General features: G+C 40.7%; 1 protein-coding gene across 2 annotated transcripts; it reads left to right on the forward strand.

Moving 5' to 3' along the window:
- Positions 1-366: 366 nt before the first annotated feature.
- On the forward strand, positions 367-22,888 carry LOC116522580 (phosphatidylinositol transfer protein beta isoform-like). 2 transcript variants are annotated; one of them, XM_032237556.1, is made up of 12 exons: positions 368-487; positions 4,600-4,630; positions 4,848-4,993; positions 5,070-5,161; positions 7,373-7,380; positions 7,870-7,944; positions 10,347-10,430; positions 12,655-12,732; positions 14,844-14,954; positions 17,147-17,269; positions 18,252-18,333; positions 21,885-22,887. In XM_032237556.1, the coding sequence occupies exons 1-11, from the start codon at positions 468-470 to the stop codon at positions 18,297-18,299; spliced, it is 816 nt and encodes a 271-aa protein (XP_032093447.1). In that variant the 5' UTR covers positions 368-467; the 3' UTR covers positions 18,300-18,333; positions 21,885-22,887. The 2 variants fall into 2 exon arrangements, with proteins under 2 accessions (XP_032093448.1, XP_032093447.1); XM_032237557.1 differs by lacking the exon at positions 17,147-17,269 and having other exon boundaries at positions 367-487; positions 21,885-22,888.
- The last annotated feature ends 1,076 nt before the right edge of the window (positions 22,889-23,964 follow it).

Here is a 23,964-nt window from a genome sequence, read left to right on the forward strand (position 1 = left end):
GTTCTAGAGCCTCAACATCTTTTTACATTGTACTACGTGGCTCAGTGTTGTCTAAAAGCGATATTTTCCTAGACATAAAAGCAGCGGAGTTTGCTGTTTTTCTATTTTAGGGTGAAATCTTCACATGCCCTAGCAATACTCAACCGCGCAGCTCTCCTCGCGAGGAGCGGTATTGTATTCGTTTTCCAGAATTGGCCATCCTGTCAATCAACAGGCAATAGTATGTCCGAAAGGAAGACCCGCCTCCGCTTCGCCTCTCCCTAAAGCGGCAACCCATTCATTGCTTCGTCGGCTTCTGCCGGAAAAAAGGAAGCCTGATTGAGGGCGGAAATGGCGTCTTAAGGGACTGGTCTGGGCAAGTGACTGCTGGAGTAAGGGCGGAAATGGCGTTAATGGCCGGGGTGGGGAGAACTAGGAAGAGAAGACAGGGTGCTTTGGGCGTGCGAGGCGCTGGAAGGGTGTGAGGGATGGTGCTCATTAAAGAGTTGTAAGTACAAGAGGGGCAAGGGTGGGTGAGAGGTGCGCATGGGAGGGAAGGGTTAATGGGAAGGTGGGGAGTGGCTCATAAAAAGAGGGTAGTTAACTGCGGGTCTCAGAAACCGCTGTACACGATTACCCCTCCCCCCTCTTTATTTGACTGTTTTATATAGCACTTAACGGTTGTATAGTCCAGAACTATTTTATGTTGTATTTTGGATGCTGTGAAAATATTACCAACTTTAGTTTAGATCTGACATTTGGATGCAATGGACTCTTTGACTACTTTGAGTTCAAAGTAGCACTTTTCCCCTGTTTCCTGAACAGCCTCAACTGGAGAGTTGGATTAAAACTTCTTTATTCCCAGCCAACATGCCTCTTGCGTCTCACCACTTCTGAAAGCACCACAGTTCTTCCAGCTTCTCTCCTGCTCACAGATGGCATCCAGTTGAGGAGACTAAGAATAAATCCACTGCCACACAGCCAGTTGTTTGCAACTTAGAACTGACTCACTCTTTCCTTCCAGAGAAGATAGTTTCTTCATAATTACCACCTTCCTAACATCAATATTTATTTTACTAATCTTCAGTAAGAAAATATAGGAGAGGTTGCTAGGGAGTATCACAATAGTTTCTTGGCTGCCTTTTTTCAATCTAGAAACTGTTGTATTTTAGGAATAGATTTAACGGAACTTAATTAGAATAAACCCAGACATTTGCAATGCAAAGTATCACCACAAATTATGGTTAGATAGTATAGGGGGAATTTTGCAACAGATTTTTCTTTGTTAACATGTCAGGACAGATAAGAGCAGGAAATCGTAAGAGAAAAGGTGTTTGAGATAGCAAGAATGAAACTCTACTTTTCTGTTTCATGTTAATCAAGCAATAGAATCTTAGAGGATTTTATATAAGGAATATTGCAGTCCTGGCATTTGTCCCATTTCACCCAATGGTTTTGGTTTCTAATAATATGTATTCAGTTGTATTTTACAATATAAATTAGCAACTTGTGACTTCCAGATGGTGTTGAATTTTATATCCCATCAAATCAGTTACTGGCTATTTTGGTTAGGGTTTTAATAAAACTTGGAGTCTAATTTAGTGAGATTTGAGCCATAATTTCTGACCTCTGTTTTTATAATTAATATTCTTCCCCGTTCCCAGCCGGAGTGGATATATCACACATTTCCCTTAATAGACATGTACAGTGAAGTGTGATTTACACACAGTTTATTAATTTAGATGTATTGGCTTTGGTTTAGTATTGTATGAACTCAGCCATTGATTGTAAACCATGATTTGATTTCGCATTTTGTATGAATTCAGCAAATTGTACATTAGTCAGTAGACTATGATTAAGCAAAGAGTGTGGGATCTGGGCTGAAATGTTGTGTTCTATTCTGGATAAGTATGTACGCATGCCTCTAGATCAGAATCTAGATCATAGGGATGGGGTGGTTCAGTGGCTAAGACGCTGAGCTTGTCAAGCAGAAAAGTCAGCAGTTCGGCGTTCAAATCCCTAGGGCCATAACAGAGTGAGATCCCATTACTCTGCCAACCTGGCAGTTTGAAAGAAGTTTGACCATGGAGACGTCTTTGGACAGCGCTGGCTCTTTGGCCTTGAAACAGAGATGATCACCACACCCTAGAGTTGGGAACGACTAGCACATATATGTGAGGGGAACATTTACCTTTGTAGATCAGGATTTCTCAAAATGTGGTTCAGGAGCCCCTGGAGGGACCCTCTAGATACTCTCAGGGCTCTGTAAAATCAAATTTGTTGCCACCCTATGTTAAAAAAATACAAATTAAAATCCCATCATACAATTATGAGAAGCAATAGTGGCAGCAAATACGTCAATTTTAATTTTTAATATAATAAATATTGATAAATGTAATCCATACAAACAGAACCTCTTTCGATGTCCCCTATCATTTTTAAGAGTGGAAAGGATCCTGAGGGGTAAAAATGTAAAAAACCTTGGTTTAGATAACATAACCTTCAACCTTCACTTCATAATCTTATGTTGATTGTAGGAACTGTTGTCATGATCTTCTCTGTGGAAAAAACAAGATGTTCTGAATACAGTTAACTACAGGAATACATTTATTTCTATTGCTTTCCTGCTCAAAAGTCTTTTTAAGTTGACTCAGGCTAGTGCATGGGAGAGCCAAGGGGAAATACCAATATTTTGTTATAGATTAGACAATTAAAAAAGAAATCCCAGAATAGCGCACAAGTGCCCACCTTTTTATCATATCCAAGAAATCCATATGGAAATAATTATGAAACCATTAGGATTCAAATTGGACTCAGAGATTTTTCCTTTATTCTGTGGGCTCATAAAAGCTAAAAGCTTTTTTTGGTAATAGCTTTGTTCCTGCCTAGTTAAAAATGTGGATTGCTAAATTTGGGGCTTAGCTTGCTTGTGGACTTGTGTTGTATTTCTGATGTTATTACCCTGTTTCTTTGAAAATAAGAACCCCCCACCCCCCTGGCTAATAAGCCCAATTGGGCTTTTGAGCGCATGTGCTAAACAAATCCTCCCCTGAAAATAAGCCCTCCCTGAAAATATTGCAACACAGCAACCACCCATAAGGTGACCACGCTCGCCACCTCCTGCACCTCAAAAATAATAAGACCTCCCCAAAAATAAGGCCAAGTGCTTATTTTCGTGGAAATACGGTATTGTCTGCATAGTTTTTAACTTCCTTTTTTGTCTATATTTGATATTTTGTTATCACCCCAGACTCTTTTTGAGTCCAGTGGCCTTGACACATGTAATAAATATTTAAATATACATGCCTGAAATTGCAAAATTTTCAATGATCTGTTATGCTTCTTAGGCACCGATACGTTTGTGTTACCTTTGCAAAAGGAGGCACAATTTCTGGTACACAAATAACTAGTCATTTGTCCTCTCAAAACCCTAAACAAGTGTATTATTTGCTACTATTAAAAAAAAAAACTTGGGCAACAAGTTTCCTTAGCTCATATGGAAATAAAATGGGGATAATTTATTATTGCTGTTATTTTATTGTTATTTGGTATTTGTAACCTTTTTTTTTTGTTCTCTTCCTTAAGGTCACATTGCAATTAGCTGGCCTTGCAAATCTAATCAGCATAGAGAAGTGACTGCCGATCAGTTTAGTTTATGATTCTGAAAATAAGCCTCCTGTTCAGAGTATAATAGAAAGCAATTGTGCTCTACATATATGTTTATAATTGCTTTGAGATTTGTTTTTAATGGGAAACAATGTGCAATAATAATGTCCATTAATTAAGCTGCAGGATCCAATATAAATTGCTTTGTAACTTAATATAGTTATGGATTTTATCCATTGAACTCACATCCTTTAAAATGTTTTCAGATGGATAGCTTCTAGTGCTAGCAATCAAAATTGTATGTTACTATACCTATGTAGCAATTTAATAATTTCCTCATGACATTTTAATGCAGAAAAAGGGAAGGGGTTTAAAAGGGAGTTAATGATAAGAAAAGGTGGAAAGATTTTGTATGTACTGTAAAATTCTGTTGCTGAAGCAAAATGATTTGAAAGGTCCTTCTCTCAGGTCTCTTTAGTTAGGAAAGATGAGAATAAATATTCTAGTGATTATTGCAGGCCAATCCAAAGGATAAAGTCCTTTTGAAGTTTTTTTTCCTTGTGAGATCTACTAAAAACAAACTAAGACTAAAAATCTAATCGGAATATGTTCCATCTGGTCTGGTAAGCAGACTTGTGGAGAATCCTTCATATCTCGATCATTCAGTGTATTTTCGTGGTGATCACAGTTGCCCTGTTGGCAAAATATAGCAATGGGGCTTAGATTTAGATCCCGCTTCATAGTGCTTTATAACGCACTCTAAGAAGTTTACAGAGTCAGCATGTTACCTCTAATATCTGAGCCTTCATTTTACTGACTTCAGAAGGATGAACTTTGAGTCAGGATCAAACTCCTGGTTCTATTCTACCTAAATATTGTATTTGCATGAGTATATTTGTGTACTTTTTTTATGTAAAAAGTAGTGTTGGGAGAGACTGAAAATTGGGGAAATCTAACTATTTTCCTTCTCTTTCTTTTCCTTCTCTGCAACAACAACAACAACAAAAAATCCAGTCGGGTGGTACTACCTTGCTCTGTAGAAGAGGTGAGTTATAAACTTGCCCCCAGGTAATTCCACAACCTTCTTAGCCCCACTGATAACGCTTGTGGGTACCATTGGGCCCTTATAAAACAGTCCAGAATTAGCTATATTCTGGCTTGCTTTGCCTTCCACTCATGAATAGACATTAATATTCTTTCCTATCCTCAGGGGGAAACAGAATTTTAACACACACACACATGTGTCTTTTTGTCATCTTCAGTATCAAGTTGGACAATTATTTTCTGTGGCTGAGGCTAGTAAGAACAACACCGGTGGTGGTGAAGGAATTGAGGTGTTGAAAAATGAACCCTACCAACACGAGGGAGAGCAGGGGCAGTACACCCATAAGATCTACCATCTTCAGAGGTAAGAACCATCCTGGGTGTGGACAGGTGATGACGATGCTGGATCTGAAGCCTTCTCTTGCTTCTTTCTCTCACAGCAAAGTTCCAGGATTCATCAAGATGTTTGCCCCAGAAGGGTCCCTTGTTGTCCATGAAAGAGCCTGGAATGCCTATCCTTATTGTCGGACAGGTAAGCCTGCAGGAGGGGAAAAGAGACATCTTTAATATTGGCAGAAATAATTATTGACCAGCATGGAGAGTTCCAAGCACTGTAATTCAAATAAACATCCAGACTTCCATATTTCATTGAATAAGACAATTTTATTTTGGGTATACAGATAGTCCTCAACTTACAACCACAACTGAGCCCAAAATTTATATTGTTAAGTGAGGAATTTGTTAAATTGCTTTTGCCTCATTTTATGAACTTTTTTTGCCACATTTGTTATGTGGCACATGTGGCAAGTTGTAACACGGTTAAATTACCCTGTTTCTCCAAAAATAAGCCTTCCCTGGATAATAAACTCAATTGCGATTTGAGTGCATGCACTCAAATAAGCCCTCCCCCCAAAATAAGCCCTCCCCAAAAATATTTAACCGCATGGGCAGCCAGTCCCAACATTTCCTTTGATTGCTTGCCACACAAACAACACAAAGTGAGGAGGCAAGGCAGGAGGGGAGGAAGGGAGAGGGAACATGCTCCATGCACCCCACAAACCCTTACCTAACAGCCGCTCCCGCAACCCTAGCCACTGCGCACCTTCTGTCACGCTAATGGCGCCGCAAAGAGCAGCAGGCCCAGTGACGCACAACACAGCAGCAGCTATGCGTGACCCGACAAAAGCGTTCACGACAAAAGCACGCCGACAAAACCACGTCGCTAAAACCACAATGTCATCAACGCGCCGACAACAGCATAGCGACAACAGCGCGGAGACAGAAGGGTGCTTTACAACAGCGCGTCAGCGGAAAGCCGATTTAAGTTAAGGTAAGGGTTAGGTTTAGGGTTAGTTTTAGGGTTAGGTTTAGGTTTAGCGTTAGGTTTAGGGTTAGTGTTACGTTTAGGGTTAGGTTTAGGGTTAGCGTTACATTTAGGGTTAAGGTTAGCGTTAGATTTAGGGTTAGGTTTAGTTTTACAGCGCGCTTCTGTCGCCGCCCTGTTGTCGGCGCAATTCAGTGCTCATCCGTCGGAGTGCTTTAGAACTCACGGTTTTGTCACCGCGGTTTAGTCAGGCGCGGTTTTGTCATTCGCCCTTTTGTCGGTGAACCACAGCTATGAGGTGACCATGATCACTGCTTCCTGGACCTCAAAAATAATAAGACCTCCCTGAAAATAAGGCCAAGCGCTTATTTCAGGGGGTCAAAAGATGAAGGGAAACATGGTAGTAGCACAGTTAGTAAGTGAATCTGGTTTCCCCCATTGACTTTGCTTGTCAAAAGATTGCAAAAGGTGATCACATGATCCCAGGATATTCCAACCGTCATAAATATGAGTCAGTTGTCAAGCATTTGAATATAAACCACATGATCATGGGGATCTTCAACAGTCATAAGTGTGAAAAATGATCATAAATCACTTTTTTCAGTACCATTGTAACCTTGAATGGTCACTAAATGAACTGTTGTAAGTCAAGGACTACCTGTACATTCCCAATAGCAAATAGGTAGTGTCTCGGCAGAGGACCGAGTGAGCAGCCATTCAGTATAACCTTGCGTGCTTAGTGGATGGAGCTTGGCATTATTTGCCAACAGATCTTCACTTATTTTTATTATTATTATTGTTGCTGCATGGAATCTGAAAATACCAAAGATCTACAAAATTGGCCATAGGGCAATGGAGCATTTAGAAGGGCATGAGTTCATTCCTGTTGTATTCTCCGATTCACTTTCTACATTGTTAGCATCATATGAATACGTGCCTGCTAATTCTCAATAGCTTGGATTGGCAACCTGAGTCCTTTTTCAGATGCACTCAGCTAAAAAAAAAAATCAGCAATATGAATGAAATCCATAATAAAAGTTTTAGCATCGTTTTTAAAAAAGGAAAGTGTCCAAACTCTATTCTGTAACCCAGGAGAAAAATAAAAAATCTAGGATCTGAATCACATAGCCTGTTCTCTTGGCATTATCCTTCAGGCCACTGGGTCCTGAGCCCTCCCAAAAATGTTAAATGCAATGCTTGGACACAAAAGCATTCTCCATTTCGAACTTCTCAGCTCTGATACCTGTAGCATCCTGCTTGCTGGGTGCTTGATTCTAGCATTGAGTCATGTATCATTATTACTGTACTTTTATTGTTGGGGCAGAATAATAAGATGTAATTTAGCAAGATTTTCTGTTTTGCTTTGCTACACTAATATTCTTTTTGTCTTTCCCCTTATTTTGGCTTCATCTACTGCAGTTATTACGGTAAGCGACTTCTGAAATGTATAGCTCTAGGAGTGGGGATTTTCCCTGGTTATTCCTCCCCGTCCACAAACATCCCTAGACTTCTGAGTACATTTGTTTCCTCTAATATAGCCATCCCCAACTTTTTGGGCTGGGCGAACTGCTGGCAGGAGTGGGAGGGCAGAGGGGACAGTTTCACATGCTCTCTCGCTGTTTGCGCAAATGGAGTTTCATGTGCTTGTTGCCCCTTGCATAGCCCGGTCCCATTGGGGCCATTGGCCAGATCTAGCCCACAGACTGGGGGCAGGGGATTCCTGCTCTAATTCCTTCCTGTGGGTTTTATCGGTTCTATGAATTGAATTGTTACAGTCAATTCATAGTTGTACAAATCGACTCAGAGGATTTCAAGGTAACTTATCCCTGACAAGTGCTATATGGCCTTAGCGTTTGCAGGTTCTATTGTCAGCACCAAGAATTCTTGTAACCTTGTTTCCTTCTCCTCTTCCATAGAACGAATACATGAAGGACGATTTCTTTGTCAAAATTGAAACATGGCACAAACCGGATTTAGGGGAACAAGAAAATGTAAGCCTGCAAATATAATAGATTGTTTGTCCAAAGAATTGGGGAGCCTAAATCCTACCGATTTCTGTTCTTTACAAGCAGTCCTCGACTTAAAACCATTTGTTTAGTGACTGTTCAAAGTTATAGAGGCGTCGAAAAAAGTTGACTTATGACCATTTTTCACACTTACAACTATTGCAGTAGCCTCATGATTATATGATCAAACTTTGGACGTTTGGCAACTGGCAAGCTTTTATGATGGTTGTAATGTGTTATGTGTGATCACCTTTTGCAACTTTTTGACAAACAACGTCAATGGGGAGGCCAGATTCACTAAACGGCCATGTTGCTCACTTTAACAATTGCAGTGATTCACTCCATAACTTGGGCAAACAAGGTCGTAAAATGGAGCAAAAGCTCACTCTGACTTGCTTAGCAATAGAAATTGTGGGCTCATTTGTGGTTGTATGTCAAGGACTACTTGTATAGGCAATTAGATCTTGTATTGTTGGACTCAAGTTTTATTGCCCAGAAATATAATTGTGGTTAGCAGTGATTAGGGGACATTCAGAATACATCATTTACCAGTTCTGGGTTGTACTGTTATCTTCCAGAAAACCTTTGGAACAGTTGAATCATTGCAGTTCAGATAACGTATCCCTGTCAGCATTTATTTTCACGTCTGGCTAATTATGTAGAAGAGAGATTTTGAATTGCTAAGATTATGTGCTTATTGTGACACGGGAAATTAAGCTCTGCTTTAGTTCCTTGGGGCTTGCCATATTTTTCAAATCCAGCCATTAAGGTTTGTATTTAACAAGTCCACTTCATTTAACAAGTCCACTTTAATTACCGTCAAACTGTGGTTTATTGTCATAGGGATGTGTTAAACTCAACGTTTGAGGCATAGAACATGCCAGTGTTCTTTTTGGGAGTTCTGGAAAAGGCTCATTTAATTCTTTAGGGAGTGACAATGGTTTTCTAGAAATAAATCTACCTCTCCAGAACTGTCTTGTGTTGCCTAGGTAGGGGGTCAACAGTGAGATTTTCATGCAATGTGTGACAATTTAATAGGGAATAAAGCACTTAGAGTAAAGGTTTTTTTTTTTTTTTAAAGCAAAGCTGGAGCTCCTCCTTGGTGCAGGAGCTCTAAATCAAAAGAGTTATGTTTAATGATGATGTACAAAGTAGCCAAATGAAACAAGATTTTATAGGGCAATGTACAAAAGGGAATAAAACAAAACCTAAATAGGTTAGCATTCAAAGTATCAATTATTTAAAAGTCCAAGGAAATGCAAAAGGCTTAATGACAATATGTTATAGGAAAAAAATTAGAAACAGTCTTGGACAAAATATTCCAAAAGTTGATTGAAGTCTCCAAGATAGTATTCCCATATGTCACCCACCTGTTCTTTAAAGGAAGGCAGTTAGAGAAGAGTCTCTAACAGATTAAAAGAAAGCTGGCAGCAATTTTAGATACTGGCTGCATTTCCACATGCTAATCATATTTCTTTTGTTAAAGAAACCAGAGATATACACCTGTCTTTTAGACAAGCAAACATTTCATGGTTCATTTAAAATTTCCTAGGTAATGCCAAGCTTTTTTTCTTTAAAAAAAAAACAACTCTTGACTTATATAACTATATATTGGTTAGATGCATGGAAAGGCCTTATAGCAAACTATGATTGAATTTTAAAAAATCATGAATACTTGCCCTGTACAAACGCCATATTATATACTATATTTATAATCAGTGAGCCAACAAAAACATAGTTTCAAATTGGTTGAGTGTTCTGAAACCATGATTGTCTGATCTATATATATATGCATTAACATGAGCAAAAGCCCATCAAAATAATTTGTTCGTACTTCATAAGTGGCCACAGGGTGATCCATATCTAGACCTTATTAAACTGTAAATTATGGAAATGGGAATTTATTACATTTTTCATTTAAAATATTTAATGATGATTTCTTAAGCTTTTCAATTAATGAACACAGAGCAATCATATAATTTTAATTATAATTAACGTTCAATAGCAATAGCACTTAGACTTATATACCGCTTCATAGTGCTTTACAGCCCTCTGTAAGTGGTTTACAGAGTCAGCATATTGCCCCGAACAATTTGGATCCTCATTTTACCCATCTCGGAAAGATGGAAGTCTGAGTCAACCTTGAGCCGGTCAGGATCGAACTGCTGGCAGCCAGCAGAATTAGCTTGCAGTACCACCCACTTCTTTTTGGAATGCAATTCTAGCCCACCTATTCAAAAGCTAATTTGTAAAAATTGGCTTGCCTCATTATGAAGTGTGAACTCAGTTGCTGTCTAAAATATCATCAGTACAGTATGTATAAAACATAAGTAGACATTCTCCAGAATCATTTGTCTTTGATACTGTTAAAAATTTCTCCTTTGCAGGTCCATGGCCTGGATGCAGATACTTGGAAAGATGTGGAGGTTGTTCACATAGACATTGGTGATCGGACACAAGTATCAGATGATGTAAGAAGATACTGTTTGGGATGCCCTTTGGCAGTTGGCATGATGGGTGACCTGAGATGAAAGCTGGGAAATTTTGGGTCATGAAAAGAAGACTGGGAAACACCTGTGGGCTACACAGCCTGTGGGCTTCATTTCTGGTGGCAACAGTGATGATGACTTCTACCCATTCTACTAACTGCTTGCTAAAGTTCTACTGTCATCCTCAATCTCTTTTGCTTTTCACTGGCTTTTGGATGTTAAACATTGCCTTTTTTTCAACCTTCCTCTATAACAGTGATGGCTAACCTTTTTATCCTTGCATGCCAAAAGTGTGCACGACTGTGCATGCCCACATGCCGATATCCATTATATGAGTGCATGCGTATATCGAACACATCACACACACACACACGTGCTCCAATCACCCCTATGCATGCGCACATGCCCATCACCACCAGCGCCCCGTTTTGGGCCTAGCAGGCGTCCTGAAGCCTCCTGGGAACAGAAAAAGGGGCATGAGGAGGGCACGGGGGAGTGTCCCCCCTTGCTCCCCCACCTCCCATGCATGCGTATGCTGATACAGGTGTTATGTCTGCCGTGTATGCAGCTTTATTCCTCTCTAGCATTCATCTCCATGGTTCAGTGATGCATTTTCTACCTCTCTAGGATTTACCTCTATTTGCTCCTGTGAGGCACTTCTTGTTCCTTCTTGTTCCTGTTGGATGTAGATAGTTATATTCAGTGACGTGCGGTGAAGACGAGGAGGAGTGAGGCAGCAGCGGTGGCTCCACAGGGACGGTGACAGAAGGGGCTCCAGACGCCTGTGCCATCTTCCGCCCGTCTTCTGGGACTCGCCCAACCCAGCGCGCGGCACTTTAAAGTGCATGCTGCTGCCCCGGCCATACAGCAGGACCTGCTTTATGGCCAGAAGGCACGCTGGCAGTTTAAAATGCATGCCGCCGCCCCAGGCCCGGCCATACAGCCCGCTGTATGGTCGGGCCCAGGGTGGTGGCATGCACTTTAAAGTGCTAGCGCGCCTCCCGGCCATAAAGCAGGACGTGTTTCGCTCTATGGCGGGGCGTGGTGGCATGCACTTTAAAGTACCGGCGTGCCTTCCGGCCATTCAGTGCATGCTGCCTCGCCCTGCCATAGAGCGAAACATGTCCTGCTTTATGGCCGGGAGGTGCGCTGGCACTTTAAAGTGCATACCACTGCCCCAGTCATACAACAGGACCCGCTGTATGGCCAGAAGCCGGCGTGTCCCGCTCTATGGTGCGGCGGGGCGGCAGGCTTTAAATAATAAAGTGCCAGCCCGCTCACCAGCAGAGGTGGGTAAAACACACATACACACACACACACAAATTACTTATAATTAAACAAATTACAATTACTTACAAATAATTTTGAATTCCTCCCCCCCACCCCCTCCCTCCGACCCACATACCTTTTTCAGCTGTGTCAGAGGATTTCTTGTCCCCCATGATGAAAATGTGAAAAGAAAAAGGCAAGAGCTGCTCTAGCCAGGCTAGGACAGTTGCTGCTAGAGTCACCACATGGATGACTCTGCTTAACTGTTTAAAAAAAGCCTCTAAACAAAGTGCCCTCTGCAGGAGGAGGAGAGAGAACCACGTGCCTCCTTTGCATAAGGAATTTTTCGCCTTTTAACTCTTGCTTAACTCTGCTCAAGTAATTATAAAGCTAGAGTAAAGGAGGTCCATTGTTCTCTCGCCTCCCCCTGCAGTTAAGCACTAACCAGAGTCATCCACTGTGACTCTGGCAGCAACTACCTCTCCCTTTTTCCTTTTAATTTTGTTTTTCTTTTCATCATGACAGTGGTGAGGCCCTGCCTCCACTGACTGCACGTCACTGGTTATATTCTCAATGGCTTGTATAGTGTTTTAACGCGCTGAAGAGACTTAAAAATCAGCTGGCCAGTGGGAGGCATACGCACATGCGTGGTGGAGCTCAGCTGGGGTGACAGCCATGTGTCGGCAGAGAGGCCTCCGCGTGCCACCTGTGGCACACATGCTATAGGTTCACCATCACAGCTCTGTAGCTAAGTTAGTTGTTTCTGCTCAGCTGCTACAGCAGGAGACATGCTGAATTGTTCTAACTATTTTTTTAATTTTTTTCTCATCTACTGAATAGAGGAAAAAAATAGATATCTGGATTCTTCCTTACATCACTGTTTGTTAGGATTTTGTCCTGCATACTGCTACCTTTTCTCAACTCTTTTCTCTTTCAGGATTACAAACCAGATGAAGATCCAGCTCTTTTCAAATCTCTGAAGACGGCCAGAGGCCCACTTGGTCCTGATTGGAAGGTAATATCTACCTCGCGAAAAGAAGGAAACTGGCTTTTTAGTACATCTTGGATTGCCTGTCTCCCTCCCAATTCTTCCCCATCTTCCAGCTTTCAAGCATTCTAGATTCCAAGAGAGGCTTGATGGGAAGCAACCTCATTAGAGTACCCCAAATTTAGTTTGACCAAGTATTTGTGATTATCAGGTTGTTTTTCATCCAAAATAGGAGTTCAGTCCTGCTTTTTTCTGTAAGACTTGCTCACACACTGTGCTCTCCTGCTGGGCTGCTTAAGTTGCCCCATACATTTTAGAGATGTTGTTATGCCACAGAACTCACCTGCTGTACTAGACTAGCCTTCCACAATTTGACACTCTCTGAAAATGTTGCTGTTCAACTCCCATCATCCCCAGCCTACATCTGGAAAGCATCAGGATGGAGATGGCGGATTAATAGCATGAAGAACTAGATTGATTGCCTTGTGCTTAAAATACAATTGATGCTCCCAGACCAGCCACTGTGTTCTCAGCCTAACACGAATTCCTTAAAGAAAAGCAATCTTGCTTTTCTTTGCTTGAAGGGTTGTCTGGAAGAGTAATAAAGGTTTTTTCTCCCAAGTATATTATATGTTGAGCAATGCAAACTGGATAAGAAAAATTCATGTGGGATATTTTGATCTAATATTATCTGCTCTTTCTGCCTCCCTCAAGAAATGTTTTCACCCAAGAAAACATTATTTTAAAATTTCAGGATGAGAGGTGGGGAAGGCCTATGTCCCCCTCAAGCCTTGAGTGATATTACGCTTTCTTAAATAAATTATTTTCAATTCATCGGAATGATGGAAATGGGGAATTATGTGAAGTGGCTTGTAATTCAAGTCTACCTGCCTGTCATCAGAAAACTCTCTGAATAGAACTGGGCCAAATTTGATATGTAGGAGAAACCAGCATGAGTTTAAAATGAGGCCGGGTCCAGCCAAGAACTAAAGAGGAAAAAAAAAGTCCAGAAAAAATTTCCCCATATCTCACTATAATGGGAAAGGCCATTGAGTTCAGATGATGCTGCATGCTCCATCTAAGGACTCCTTCCTTTTTAATTTTTCAAATTCCATGTGCTCTGCATGCTTTCCTGTGTCAGAAGGAGCACCCCACACATGATTGCAATGAGATGGTAGTACAGGTAGCCCTCGCTTGCTGACTGCCCCGCTTAGTAATTGTTAGTTATAATGACGTTTTTAAAAATTGGCTTTGTGACCAAGTCTCACAATTACAATTATCTCAGTGTCCCACAGTCACATGATTGCCATTTGGGTGCTTCACAGCTGAGGTGCATTTACAGCCATTATAATATTGTGCAGTCCCGCAATTGCCATTTATGTGCTTCAGAGCAAGTATCTAACAAGCAGAGCGAATGCAGAATATTGTCAGGGTTCCAAATAGCATCCAAAATAAAATAAGAATCCGGGGCAAGAGGTTCCTCAAAATTCCAATTTGTTAAAAGAGTCATGTTGAGCCCGAATCTGAAAGTTTCCAGGTTTTCCCACACAGTTGAAAGTTCAAGATCTTGTCCCAACACCCACAAGTCCATCACATGGTCCAATCTTTCACTGCTACAAAGACAGATTCCTCCTATCCACATCCGGCCAGGCGAAGAAGCAATATGGCCTTGACTTTCTGAGAAAGAATGTTATTATGGCTACCCATCACCCAGCTCTATATAATCCCTTCTCCCATTCTCCCATAGTAGAAAGTATGGCAGGCCTGGAATCCAAAAGGCAAAATATAGCTTCCAGGTCTGACAGATATAATCACAGGTTGTGGTCACATGATGTCTCAATGACTGGTAGTTTGCTTAACAACTGGGTAATAACATTCAGAGTCTTTTGCAGTAAGGTGATTATCTGCTTAGCAATGGTGTGGCTGGCCCCGAATGTGGTCACTAAGCAAGGATTACCCGTGTCTGTATTTAATTACAAACCAAATCTGTGAAATTGAATTTCACTTGTGTTCTGGCCCATCCATTTGGAGGAATGTGACTTTGAGCTCTTGGATTGGATGAAGTAACACAGTCTTCCCTAACTCTTCTGATTTTATTGTCTCCCTCCCCCCTTTTTTGTTGTTGTTGTTCCTGTTAGCTGGAACTAGCCAATAATGAAGATTGTCCCCACATGTGTGCCTACAAACTTGTGACTGTGAAGTTCCGCTGGTGGGGCCTTCAGGGAAGGGTGGAAAAGTTTATCCAAAAGGTGAGTTCAAGTTGCCTGTTCCAGTTTGAGAAAATTTGCTGGTTTGAACAGAAGTGGAACCCAAAACTCTGAGGGGAAAAGCCCCTCTTCCACCAGTAACATCCAGCTGAAATCACTTAATATAAGATAGAGAGGTTGAATCTGGTAAAGATCGGGCCATTTTCTCAGAAGCATAGAATTAACTAGAATAGAATAGAGTAGAGTAGAATAATATAGAATAGAATAGAATAGAATAGAATAGAATAACAGTGTTGGAAGGGACCTTGGAGGTCTTCTAGTCCATCTCCTTGCTTAAGCAGGAAACCCTACACCACTTCAGACAAATGGTTATCCAACATCTTCTTAAAGACTTCCAGTGTTAGAACATTCATAACTTCTGGAGGCAAGCTGTTCCACTGATTAATAGTTCTAACTCTCAGGAAATTTCTCCTTAGTTCTAAGTTGCTTCTCTCCTTGATCAGTTTCCATCCATTGCTTCTTGTTTTACCCTCAAGTACTTTGGAGAATAGCTTGTTTCCTTCTTCTTTGTGGCAAACCCTGAGAAATCGGAACACTGCTATCATGTCTCCCCTAGTTCTTCTTTTCATAAGACTAGACATATCCAGTTCCTGCAACCGTTCCTTATGTGTTTTAGCCTCCAGTCCTCTAATCATCTTTGTTGTTCTTCTCTGCACTCTTTCTAGAGGTCTCCACATCTTTTTTACATCATGGTGACCAAAACTGAATACAGTATTCCAGGTGTGGCCTTACCAAGGCATTATAAAGTGGTATTAACACTTCAAGTGATCTTGATTCTATCCCTCTTTTTATGCAGCCTAGAACTATGTAGGCTTTTTTGGCAGCTGCTGCACACTGCTGCTCATATTTAAATGGTTGTCCACTAGGATTCAAAGATCTCTTTCACAGTTACTACTATTGAGCAAGGTACCACCTATACTGTACCTGTGCATTTCGTTTTTCTTGCCTAAATGTAGAACTTTACTTTTTTCACCATTGAATTTCATTTTGTTAGATAGTGCCCAATGTTCAAGTTTGTCAAGATCCTTCTGTATCTTAAGTCTATCTTCTGGAGTCTTGGATATTCCTGTCAGTTTGGTATCATCTGCAAATTTGATGAGTTCCCCATTTATCCCCTCATCCAACTCATTGATGAAGATGTTGGAGTACTGGGCCTAAAACAGAGCCTTGGGGTACTCCACTGCATACTTTCCTCCATGTAGATGCAGTTCCATTGAGGACTACATGTTGAATGCAGTTGGTCAGCCAGTTACCAATCCATCTGGTGGTGATGCTGTCTAACCCACATTTTTCTACTTTATTTAGTAGTAGGTTATCAAATGCCTTAATGAAGTCTAAGTAAACTATATCAACAGCATTCCTCTGGTCCACTAATTCTGTCACTTTGTCAAAGAATGCAATAAGGTTAATCTGGCATGGTTTTTCATAAACCCATGTTGGCTTTTGGCTATTACTTTGTTTACTTCTAGGTGTTCGATAATTCGTCGCTGGATTATCTTTTCCAGAATTTTTCCTGGTATTGAGGTCAGGCTGATAGGTCTGAGGTTTCCTGGATCTATTTTTTTTTCCATTTTTTTGAAGATAGAAGCCACATCAGCTCTTTTCCAGTCCTCTGGCAATTCCCCGGTGCTCCAGGATCTCTGAAAGCTATAGTTCAGTGGTTCTGTAGTCCTCGACTTACAAACCGTATGTTTAGTGACTATTTTGGAGTTATGACACGGAAAAAAGTGACATAATCATTTTTCACACGTACAACTGTTGCAGTGTTCCTGTGGTCACATGATAAACCATCAGACCCTTGGCAGATGGTATGTGTTTAAGCAAAGTCAATGGAGAAGCCAGATTCGCTTAATCGTGTTGCTATTTTAACGACTGAAGTGATTCACTTGACAACTATAGCAAGAAAGATTGTAAAAAGGGTCAAAACTCACTTAGCAACTGTTTTGCTTAGTAAAAAAAAAATTTGGGCTCAATTGTTGGTCGTAAGTCGAGGACTATCTGTGGTTCAAAATGGCTGCCAGTCTCTTGCTTTTCTGTCTGAAGAACCTAGCCTAGATTTATTGCTGTGACTTTGATATCTGAAAGCTTAGAAAACTTATTTTGGTTCCCAATTTGGGCCATCTTGTATTCTCAGCATCTCAGTTTCTTAAAAGCTTCTCTTTCCTCTTGGACAGCAAGAAAGACGCCTCTTTACCAACTTCCATAGGCAGCTGTTTTGCTGGTTGGATAAGTGGGTGGATTTAAGCATGGCTGACATCCGGCGGATGGAGGACGAGACGCAGAAAGAGCTTGATGAGGTACTAAGGATGGTTACCAGTCTGGGAGTAGTGTATGTATTAGGTGGGGTAGCAGAGTAGCTTTCTTTCCCCAAGGAAAGTCTCTGCTAAAGCAAGAGACAAAGCCTTTATTCTTCTATAGAATGAAATTAATATAAGGGTATTTTATAAAACGAAGCATCCTAGGTAAAAACATGAAAAGAGCACTTATTTTTCTTCAAAATCATGTTTTACTCTTAAAAGACTGCAAATAATAAAGTTTTTTTAAAAAAAGACTTTCTTTGTAGTAAGAAGATGTAAAAATATTACATTAATAATCTATAGTATGGGAGGGGTATATATGCAATGTTTTCCCATCCTTTTGTGTCTGCTATACTTTTTCTCCAAGATATTGTTGCTGGAATTCGTATTAAAAACATTACTTCTCAGCTTTTGGAATAAGAGCAAGTATACTAACAGCAGCAAAACCACCAGATTTTAGTGATACTATATTGTGAAGGGCTTAAATCATATATTTCAAGTTGAAAAGATTTCAACCCCCTCCACCAAAAATCTTTTCAAATAGATTTTTAAAAATTGGCCCAGTTATTTCCCATATTGCTATTTTGTGCTTTTGATACCAATTAATTAAAAATGAGAGGTAGTGTCTTGCTTTTGTAGCAGTGTTTCTCAACTTTGGCAAATTGAAGATATGTGAGGACTTCAACTCCCAGAATTCCCTAGCCAGCCATGCTGGCTGGAGAATTCTGGAAGTTGAAGTCCAAATTGCCAAGATTGAAAAACACTGTTCTACATATTTGTCTGTTTCATTGTACATTCATAAACAGCCATCTATGATTAAAATATGGAAATACATTTGAATTCAGTTGTACTTGATTACTACTAGGAAACACAAAATTGTTTTTATTTCACAAGGCTAGGAGAAATCAAAGTGGGTCAAACCCATTAGGAAATTATTCTTGCAAGAAAGCCATTCAACCAGAAATTCTGTATTCTATTGCAGATCCGCCAGAAGGGAACAGTGAGAGGCATGACTGTCGGGGATGAATGAGTGCCCCCTACTGCCTAGGGGAAGAAATGACAAGGTTGGAAAAAGCAGGAGTGGAATAAATAGCATGCTGGAAAAAATGTAGGGAATTTATTCAAAAGCTTATGTCTCAGCTTAGTGCAATAGAAATGCAAGATGTTTGCCATACACAGCCTTTGCTCCTGCCACTACAGTGCAAGTAAACTAAAACAAGAAGACTATAATTAGCCATAGAGAACCATTTTGGTGTGGTTAAGGCACCAGGCTAGAAACCAGGTGACTATGAGTCCTAGTTCCACTTAGGGTACAAAGCCAGCTGGGTGACCCTGAGCCAGTCATTCTCTCTCTACCCCCCACTCCCCTCCCCCCAAAAGAAAACAATGGCAAATACTTATGAAAAATCTTGCCAAGATAACTGCAGGTACTTATCCAGGCAGTCACCACAAGTCAACGCTTACTCAAAGGCACAAAACAAAACAAAATAATATGTCTATTTTAGGGCAAGCTAGGGTATTAATTCATGATTTAAAATTTGGCTTGGATTAAACAGGAAATTAGATCTAATTATTGATTTCCTGGCTTACTTGAATCAACTGTGAGAGGGCTGCATGAACAGGAAAAGATTTGTCACAACTTGCTTAGCAGAGATCTGGCTGTGCAGATGTGGTCAATATGATATAGATCATCTTTGTGAGAGATGAGTATATAAAGCTAAAGTTAGTAGGGATATTTTAAGGCCACTTTGTAATTTGCATTGCATTTCTTTTGAAACCTTATGATTAGAGCTATAAATTCAAATAAAGAATAGGCTTTGCAGATTCATGCTAGCTATATTTTTTAATCAACAAAGCGTAAATGTAACTTCCTCAGTTTGGTATCTTTCAGATGTGTTGAGTTCAAACTCCCTTTGTTCTTGGCCAGTCTATGAATTATAATCTGAAACATCTGAACAGCATCCGATGGGGGAAAGCTGGTTTAAATCTTTCAGTTAGCATTCATCTTAAACTCTATTTTTATGTCTAAATTGCTTTATGTAATTATAAAATAGAAACAGCCCATAGAAAGTTTTTTAAAGAATGCTAAATTAATTTGTACTATAAATTCCACTTTAAAACATAGAAGGTAAGCACAGATGAAATAAAAAAGCTAGCCGCAAACAATCTGCTTTAAAAGAGTAGAACATTTTGATTGAAAGGACCTCTTTGAAGAACAAGTTTGGGGCGCAGAAATCTCTTCCACAGTAGTAAGGTTAAAAAAATCCTTATTTTGGGGACTTACTATACGTTAGAAATAACAATAGCATTTAGCATTTAGACTTTATATACTTCTTCATAGTGCTTTACAGCACCCTCTAAACCAGGGGTGTCAAACTCCCATCATCATGGTGGCATCATGTGACATATCGGGAGTTTTCCCCCCTGGTGAGGGTGGGGCCAGCACATGATGCATCTGGCCCATGGCTGTAAGTTTGACACTCTGCTCTAAGCGGTTTACAGAGTCAGCATATTGCCCCTAACAAACTAGGTCCTCATTTTACCAACCTCAGAAAGATGGGAGACTGAGTCAATCTCGAGCCCTATCAGGATTGAACTCCAGTCTGTGAGCAGAATTAACCAGCAGTACTGCATTCTAACCATTGCGCCACCAGAACTCTTTAGCTAGTTGAAGATTCAAAGCAAGGCCTCATATTTTTTAAAGTAATTCTTTCATTCAAGTGAAATTGAGAAAAAATAGTGTTTGGTAATGAGGAATGGTTTGTACTCACACCTTCCACCGTCTTAATCTTCATCAGCTAAGACCACATATTTTACAGATAGATCTAAACTGGTCAGAAGTTGCATTAGGATTGCAGAGGACACCTTTATGACTGTAATAGAGGAGCAAAGGTTTTTTTTAACTTCCTATTGTTTAACGAAAGCAAGAAAAATATTCTTAATTTAAGATAAAATGCCATAGTTGGAATTTTGCTCAATGTGTATATTTTGAAAGCAGTATTTAATTTCTGTAATAGGGATGCCAACAAGGCCTTTTCCTTGAGTTCAGCTGGGTATTTTACGTTAGAATTCCTGATCTATGCTGACTATAATGTAAATTGGTCATATTATAGTGTCTAGTTCAAGGGAAGCAGGGACTGATTCTCCAAGCTTCCTTCAATTATTTTGTAGTTGGCTGATTAAATGGAACTCAAGATCCTAGCTCAGTGTTCCTCAATCTGGGCAACTATGTCTATGACAATTTGACATGGGCAACTCACTACAGGAGCTCATCTTGGCCAATTTGTCTTGGTCAACTTGCAGACAACTCACTGCAGGACAAGAATTACACTAATATCAAAGAAATGCTGAAATAGAATCATTAAAGAAAGAAAGGTCCAATAAAAATCCAATCTTCTGTATTTTAACAGTTTTTTAAAAAAAAAATTCTTCCTTTAATCCTTTTGTCTTCCATTTCAAAGTTCTAAAGTTTTACTCAAAAGTAGCTAGGACGTTGCCATTTAAAAATAATTTTGAGTCTCTCTTTCCTGAAAATTCTTTTGGGGTTACACTTTGAATTAAAAAGGATTCTTCTCACCCAGTTCCAAACACTGTTCACCAAATCCACTCCAGCACTCTTCTTGGATGTCAAACTGTCGCCAGCTTTCTGACAGCTATCTTAGATTGTCTCTTTTCTTGACGTGGCACAGGGGGAAAAAGCCCTGGGGCTCTGCAGGAAAGTTGTGATCTCTCCTGGAACTTCACAGGACGATCCTCCTTAACTTCACCTCCCCTCCAAGGAGGTTTTGGCTTTTTTCAAAGCCCACGGACAAGAAGTCATTGTAGAGGACGGGGAGCTCCGTTCTCCTGCTGCTGGTAGACGCCGGGAGTGGGTGGGGAATTCTTGAGACCGTCTTCTGCCACATACCTCCCAGCGTCCAATAAGATCTCACAGGATGGGCCTTCTCTGGGTGCCGTCAACTTGACAATGTTGTTTGGCGGCTCCTCAGGGGAGGGCCTTCTCTGTAGCTGCCCCGGCCCTATGGAACGATCTACCCCCAGAGATCAGGACCCTCCCCACTCTCGCAGCCTTCCAAAAGTCTATTAAGACCTGGCTTTTCTGGCAGGCCTGGGGCTGTTGACCTCTTGAATGAAGTCCAGCCCCACTAAGGTTGAGTGCATGTTGTGTCTTTTTAGCTGCCTTGTCTCTTTATTTTTTAAATCTTTTAGTATTATTTTAAATTGTTTTTTATGTAAGCCGCCCGGTGTCCTTCGGGATTGGGCGCCATATAAATTTATTAAACATTAAACATTGAGTTAAAGTCCATGTGTCTTAAAGTTGCCAAGGTCAAGAAATACTTTTCTAGTTAAAACGGGGGTAGGTTCCACAGGCTGCCTGTCCTTTGTTTCATATGTGTGGAGTTTTGAATACACCATCCAAGCATCCAAAAACAGAAAGCAAGGCACACAAGCAGTTGCCACCCAAGGCCTGGTGTGAACATCCCTATTTGTTTATGCAAAGTGTGAGTCAAAGAAAGCTGAATTTCACTAAGCTCGATCAGGTTTAGACTCAAGTTTTCTCTGTAGAGAAAATATTACATTTTGCTCACTCCTCCTTGTCTCTTTCCTACCCTAGATGCAGTGCCGGTTCTGACCTGAGATTGGACCTCTCCTTGTGGGACTTTGCCTTCTCCTTCTTCCTCCCTTTCGTCAACTAGGAAGAAGGAGATGAGTTCTTTCTTTCATTCCATCTACTTGGTCTTAAGATATTCCAAGCTGTCCCTGATTTTACCAACCTGGGAATCCCCATGAAACTGCTGCATATTACTTAACTGATCATGGATTAATAGGTGTCCTTACCGCATGAATGGGATATCGAAGGGGCCAAGGACCTTTCAGGGGCTGGGGGCATCTCCTTTTTTCACACTGCAGAGTCAGCAATGCATGAATATTAATAACATTAATCTGAATATTCTTTAGAATCGTACTTCAGCGGGTGGGTGGGGAATTTATAGGAAGTGGGAAAACAAAACAAAAAAGGTTTGAATTGGGAGGAGGGCAATTTAAAGTTAGGAATATAGTTAGTTTCTTTTTCACAGTGGAGAGTTTCTAAGCCGCCCATGAAAACTGTTTCTCCCTTTTTGAAACCATTCAGCTTCCAAAGCTGGGGGCAGGTGGTGGTGGGGTAAAAATGAAGTTTCCACTCCAGGAATTTTCCTATGCATGCTACATGTTGGAGTCAAACATGCCACTAGGCGGGGCCAGTTACAGGCAGAAATATGTCTCCCACTTGATCTGAATTTCAGACGTGGCATAAACTGCATCAATATTTGGTGGGACAGTTTCCTGCTATATTTTTCTGCTTTGAAGCAGCACTGGGACCTTTTCTTTAATTCAGGGTCCTTTTGCTTACTTCCCCTCACCTCCACCTCCTGTTCCAGTAAAGTGGGGAACACAAATAATTTTCCATTTGGGGAAATGGTGCTTAGAAGCATTTCAAGCCTTCTGGGGATTAAGGAAGAAAGAAACAGACTTGGAGGCCCTGGGCTGTACTTCAAGGATCTGCAACAGTATTTTTTTTTTTTTTTAAAGGAAAACACTGAAAATCTTTTTTAAAAAAGTAAAACAGTAAATAAACTTGAAACTGAGTTTTTGTTTAATTCTTATATTGGGTGAGAGTCAATGACTGCTGTATATTATTTCGGTATTTGTAATTTGTGTCCTCTCGATGCACCGAAGATCAAAATGGAACATTTTATGCAATTTCATATGCTACTTGTTTGCACCTCAGATTATAGACTTTCTACAAGAGACACCACGTGTAAATGTGCGCTTTTCTGGTGGGTTGGCTTCATACCCTAGAACCGTGATGGCGAACCTATAGCACGCATGCCACAGGTGGCACACAGAGCCCTCTCTATAGGCACGCCAGCCATTGCCCCAGCCCAGCTCCACCATGCGTGTGTGCACGCCTGCCACTGGCCAGCTGGTCTCTGATGTGCATGCGGGGGGTGCTTGCATTGCATTTTGGGGATTCCCGTGCATGCGTGTTAACCCCTCTGCCCTGTTTTGGGCCTGGAAATCCATCTGCAACAACCTGGAAACCAAAAATGGGCGAGGGGGGGCACATGCATGGGGGCAGCGCATGTGCATGATGTACTCGCATTTTAAGGTTTAGGGTTAGCATGCTTTGGGAACTCGGCATCAAAAAGGTTAGCCATCACTGCCCTAGATGACAGCCATTCTGTTTTTTACTTGGAAAACAAGGCAGACATCAGAACAACATAGATACTCTTTCGGTTGTATGGGCAATGATTCCAAAGAAGTGAGGTTTGAAAAGCATGATTGCAAGAAATTGAGAGACAAAGCTACACCAATGGTATTCGTGCCCTGTCATAATCTGTTTTAAATTGTGGTGTCCCATTAAATCTGAGTTAATCTGGGTGATTAACTCAGTAGCTTTACAATTACAAACATTGGCATACTGCTAAAACAATATTTGCAAATAGGCAAGGCTTACCAGGATCCCTATCCTGCAGAAGTAAGAATGTTTAAATGCTCATCAGCTGCTATACTGTTAGATAAGCTCCCCGTTGGGAGAGCAAGTACGTTCAGAGAAGCGTTGTGAGTGTGTTGTTGGAGAACACACAAACCAGCATACAGAGACACTGCAATTTAAGTAGGCTTTTACTTTCGTGGAAATATAGATATCAGAG

Source organism: Thamnophis elegans, chromosome Z (assembly GCF_009769535.1).
Source record: "Thamnophis elegans isolate rThaEle1 chromosome Z, rThaEle1.pri, whole genome shotgun sequence".
NCBI lineage: Eukaryota > Metazoa > Chordata > Lepidosauria > Squamata > Colubridae > Thamnophis > Thamnophis elegans.

Excerpts from the sequence above, each read along its gene's own strand:
- LOC116522580 (XM_032237556.1), top strand. The coding sequence starts at position 468 with ATGGTGCTCATTAAAGAGTT. Across the intron at positions 10,431-12,654 it reads GGACACAAGTATCAGATGAT|GATTACAAACCAGATGAAGA; the intron begins GTAAGAAGATAC and ends TTTCTCTTTCAG. Across the intron at positions 14,955-17,146 it reads TGGAAAAGTTTATCCAAAAG|CAAGAAAGACGCCTCTTTAC; the intron begins GTGAGTTCAAGT and ends CCTCTTGGACAG.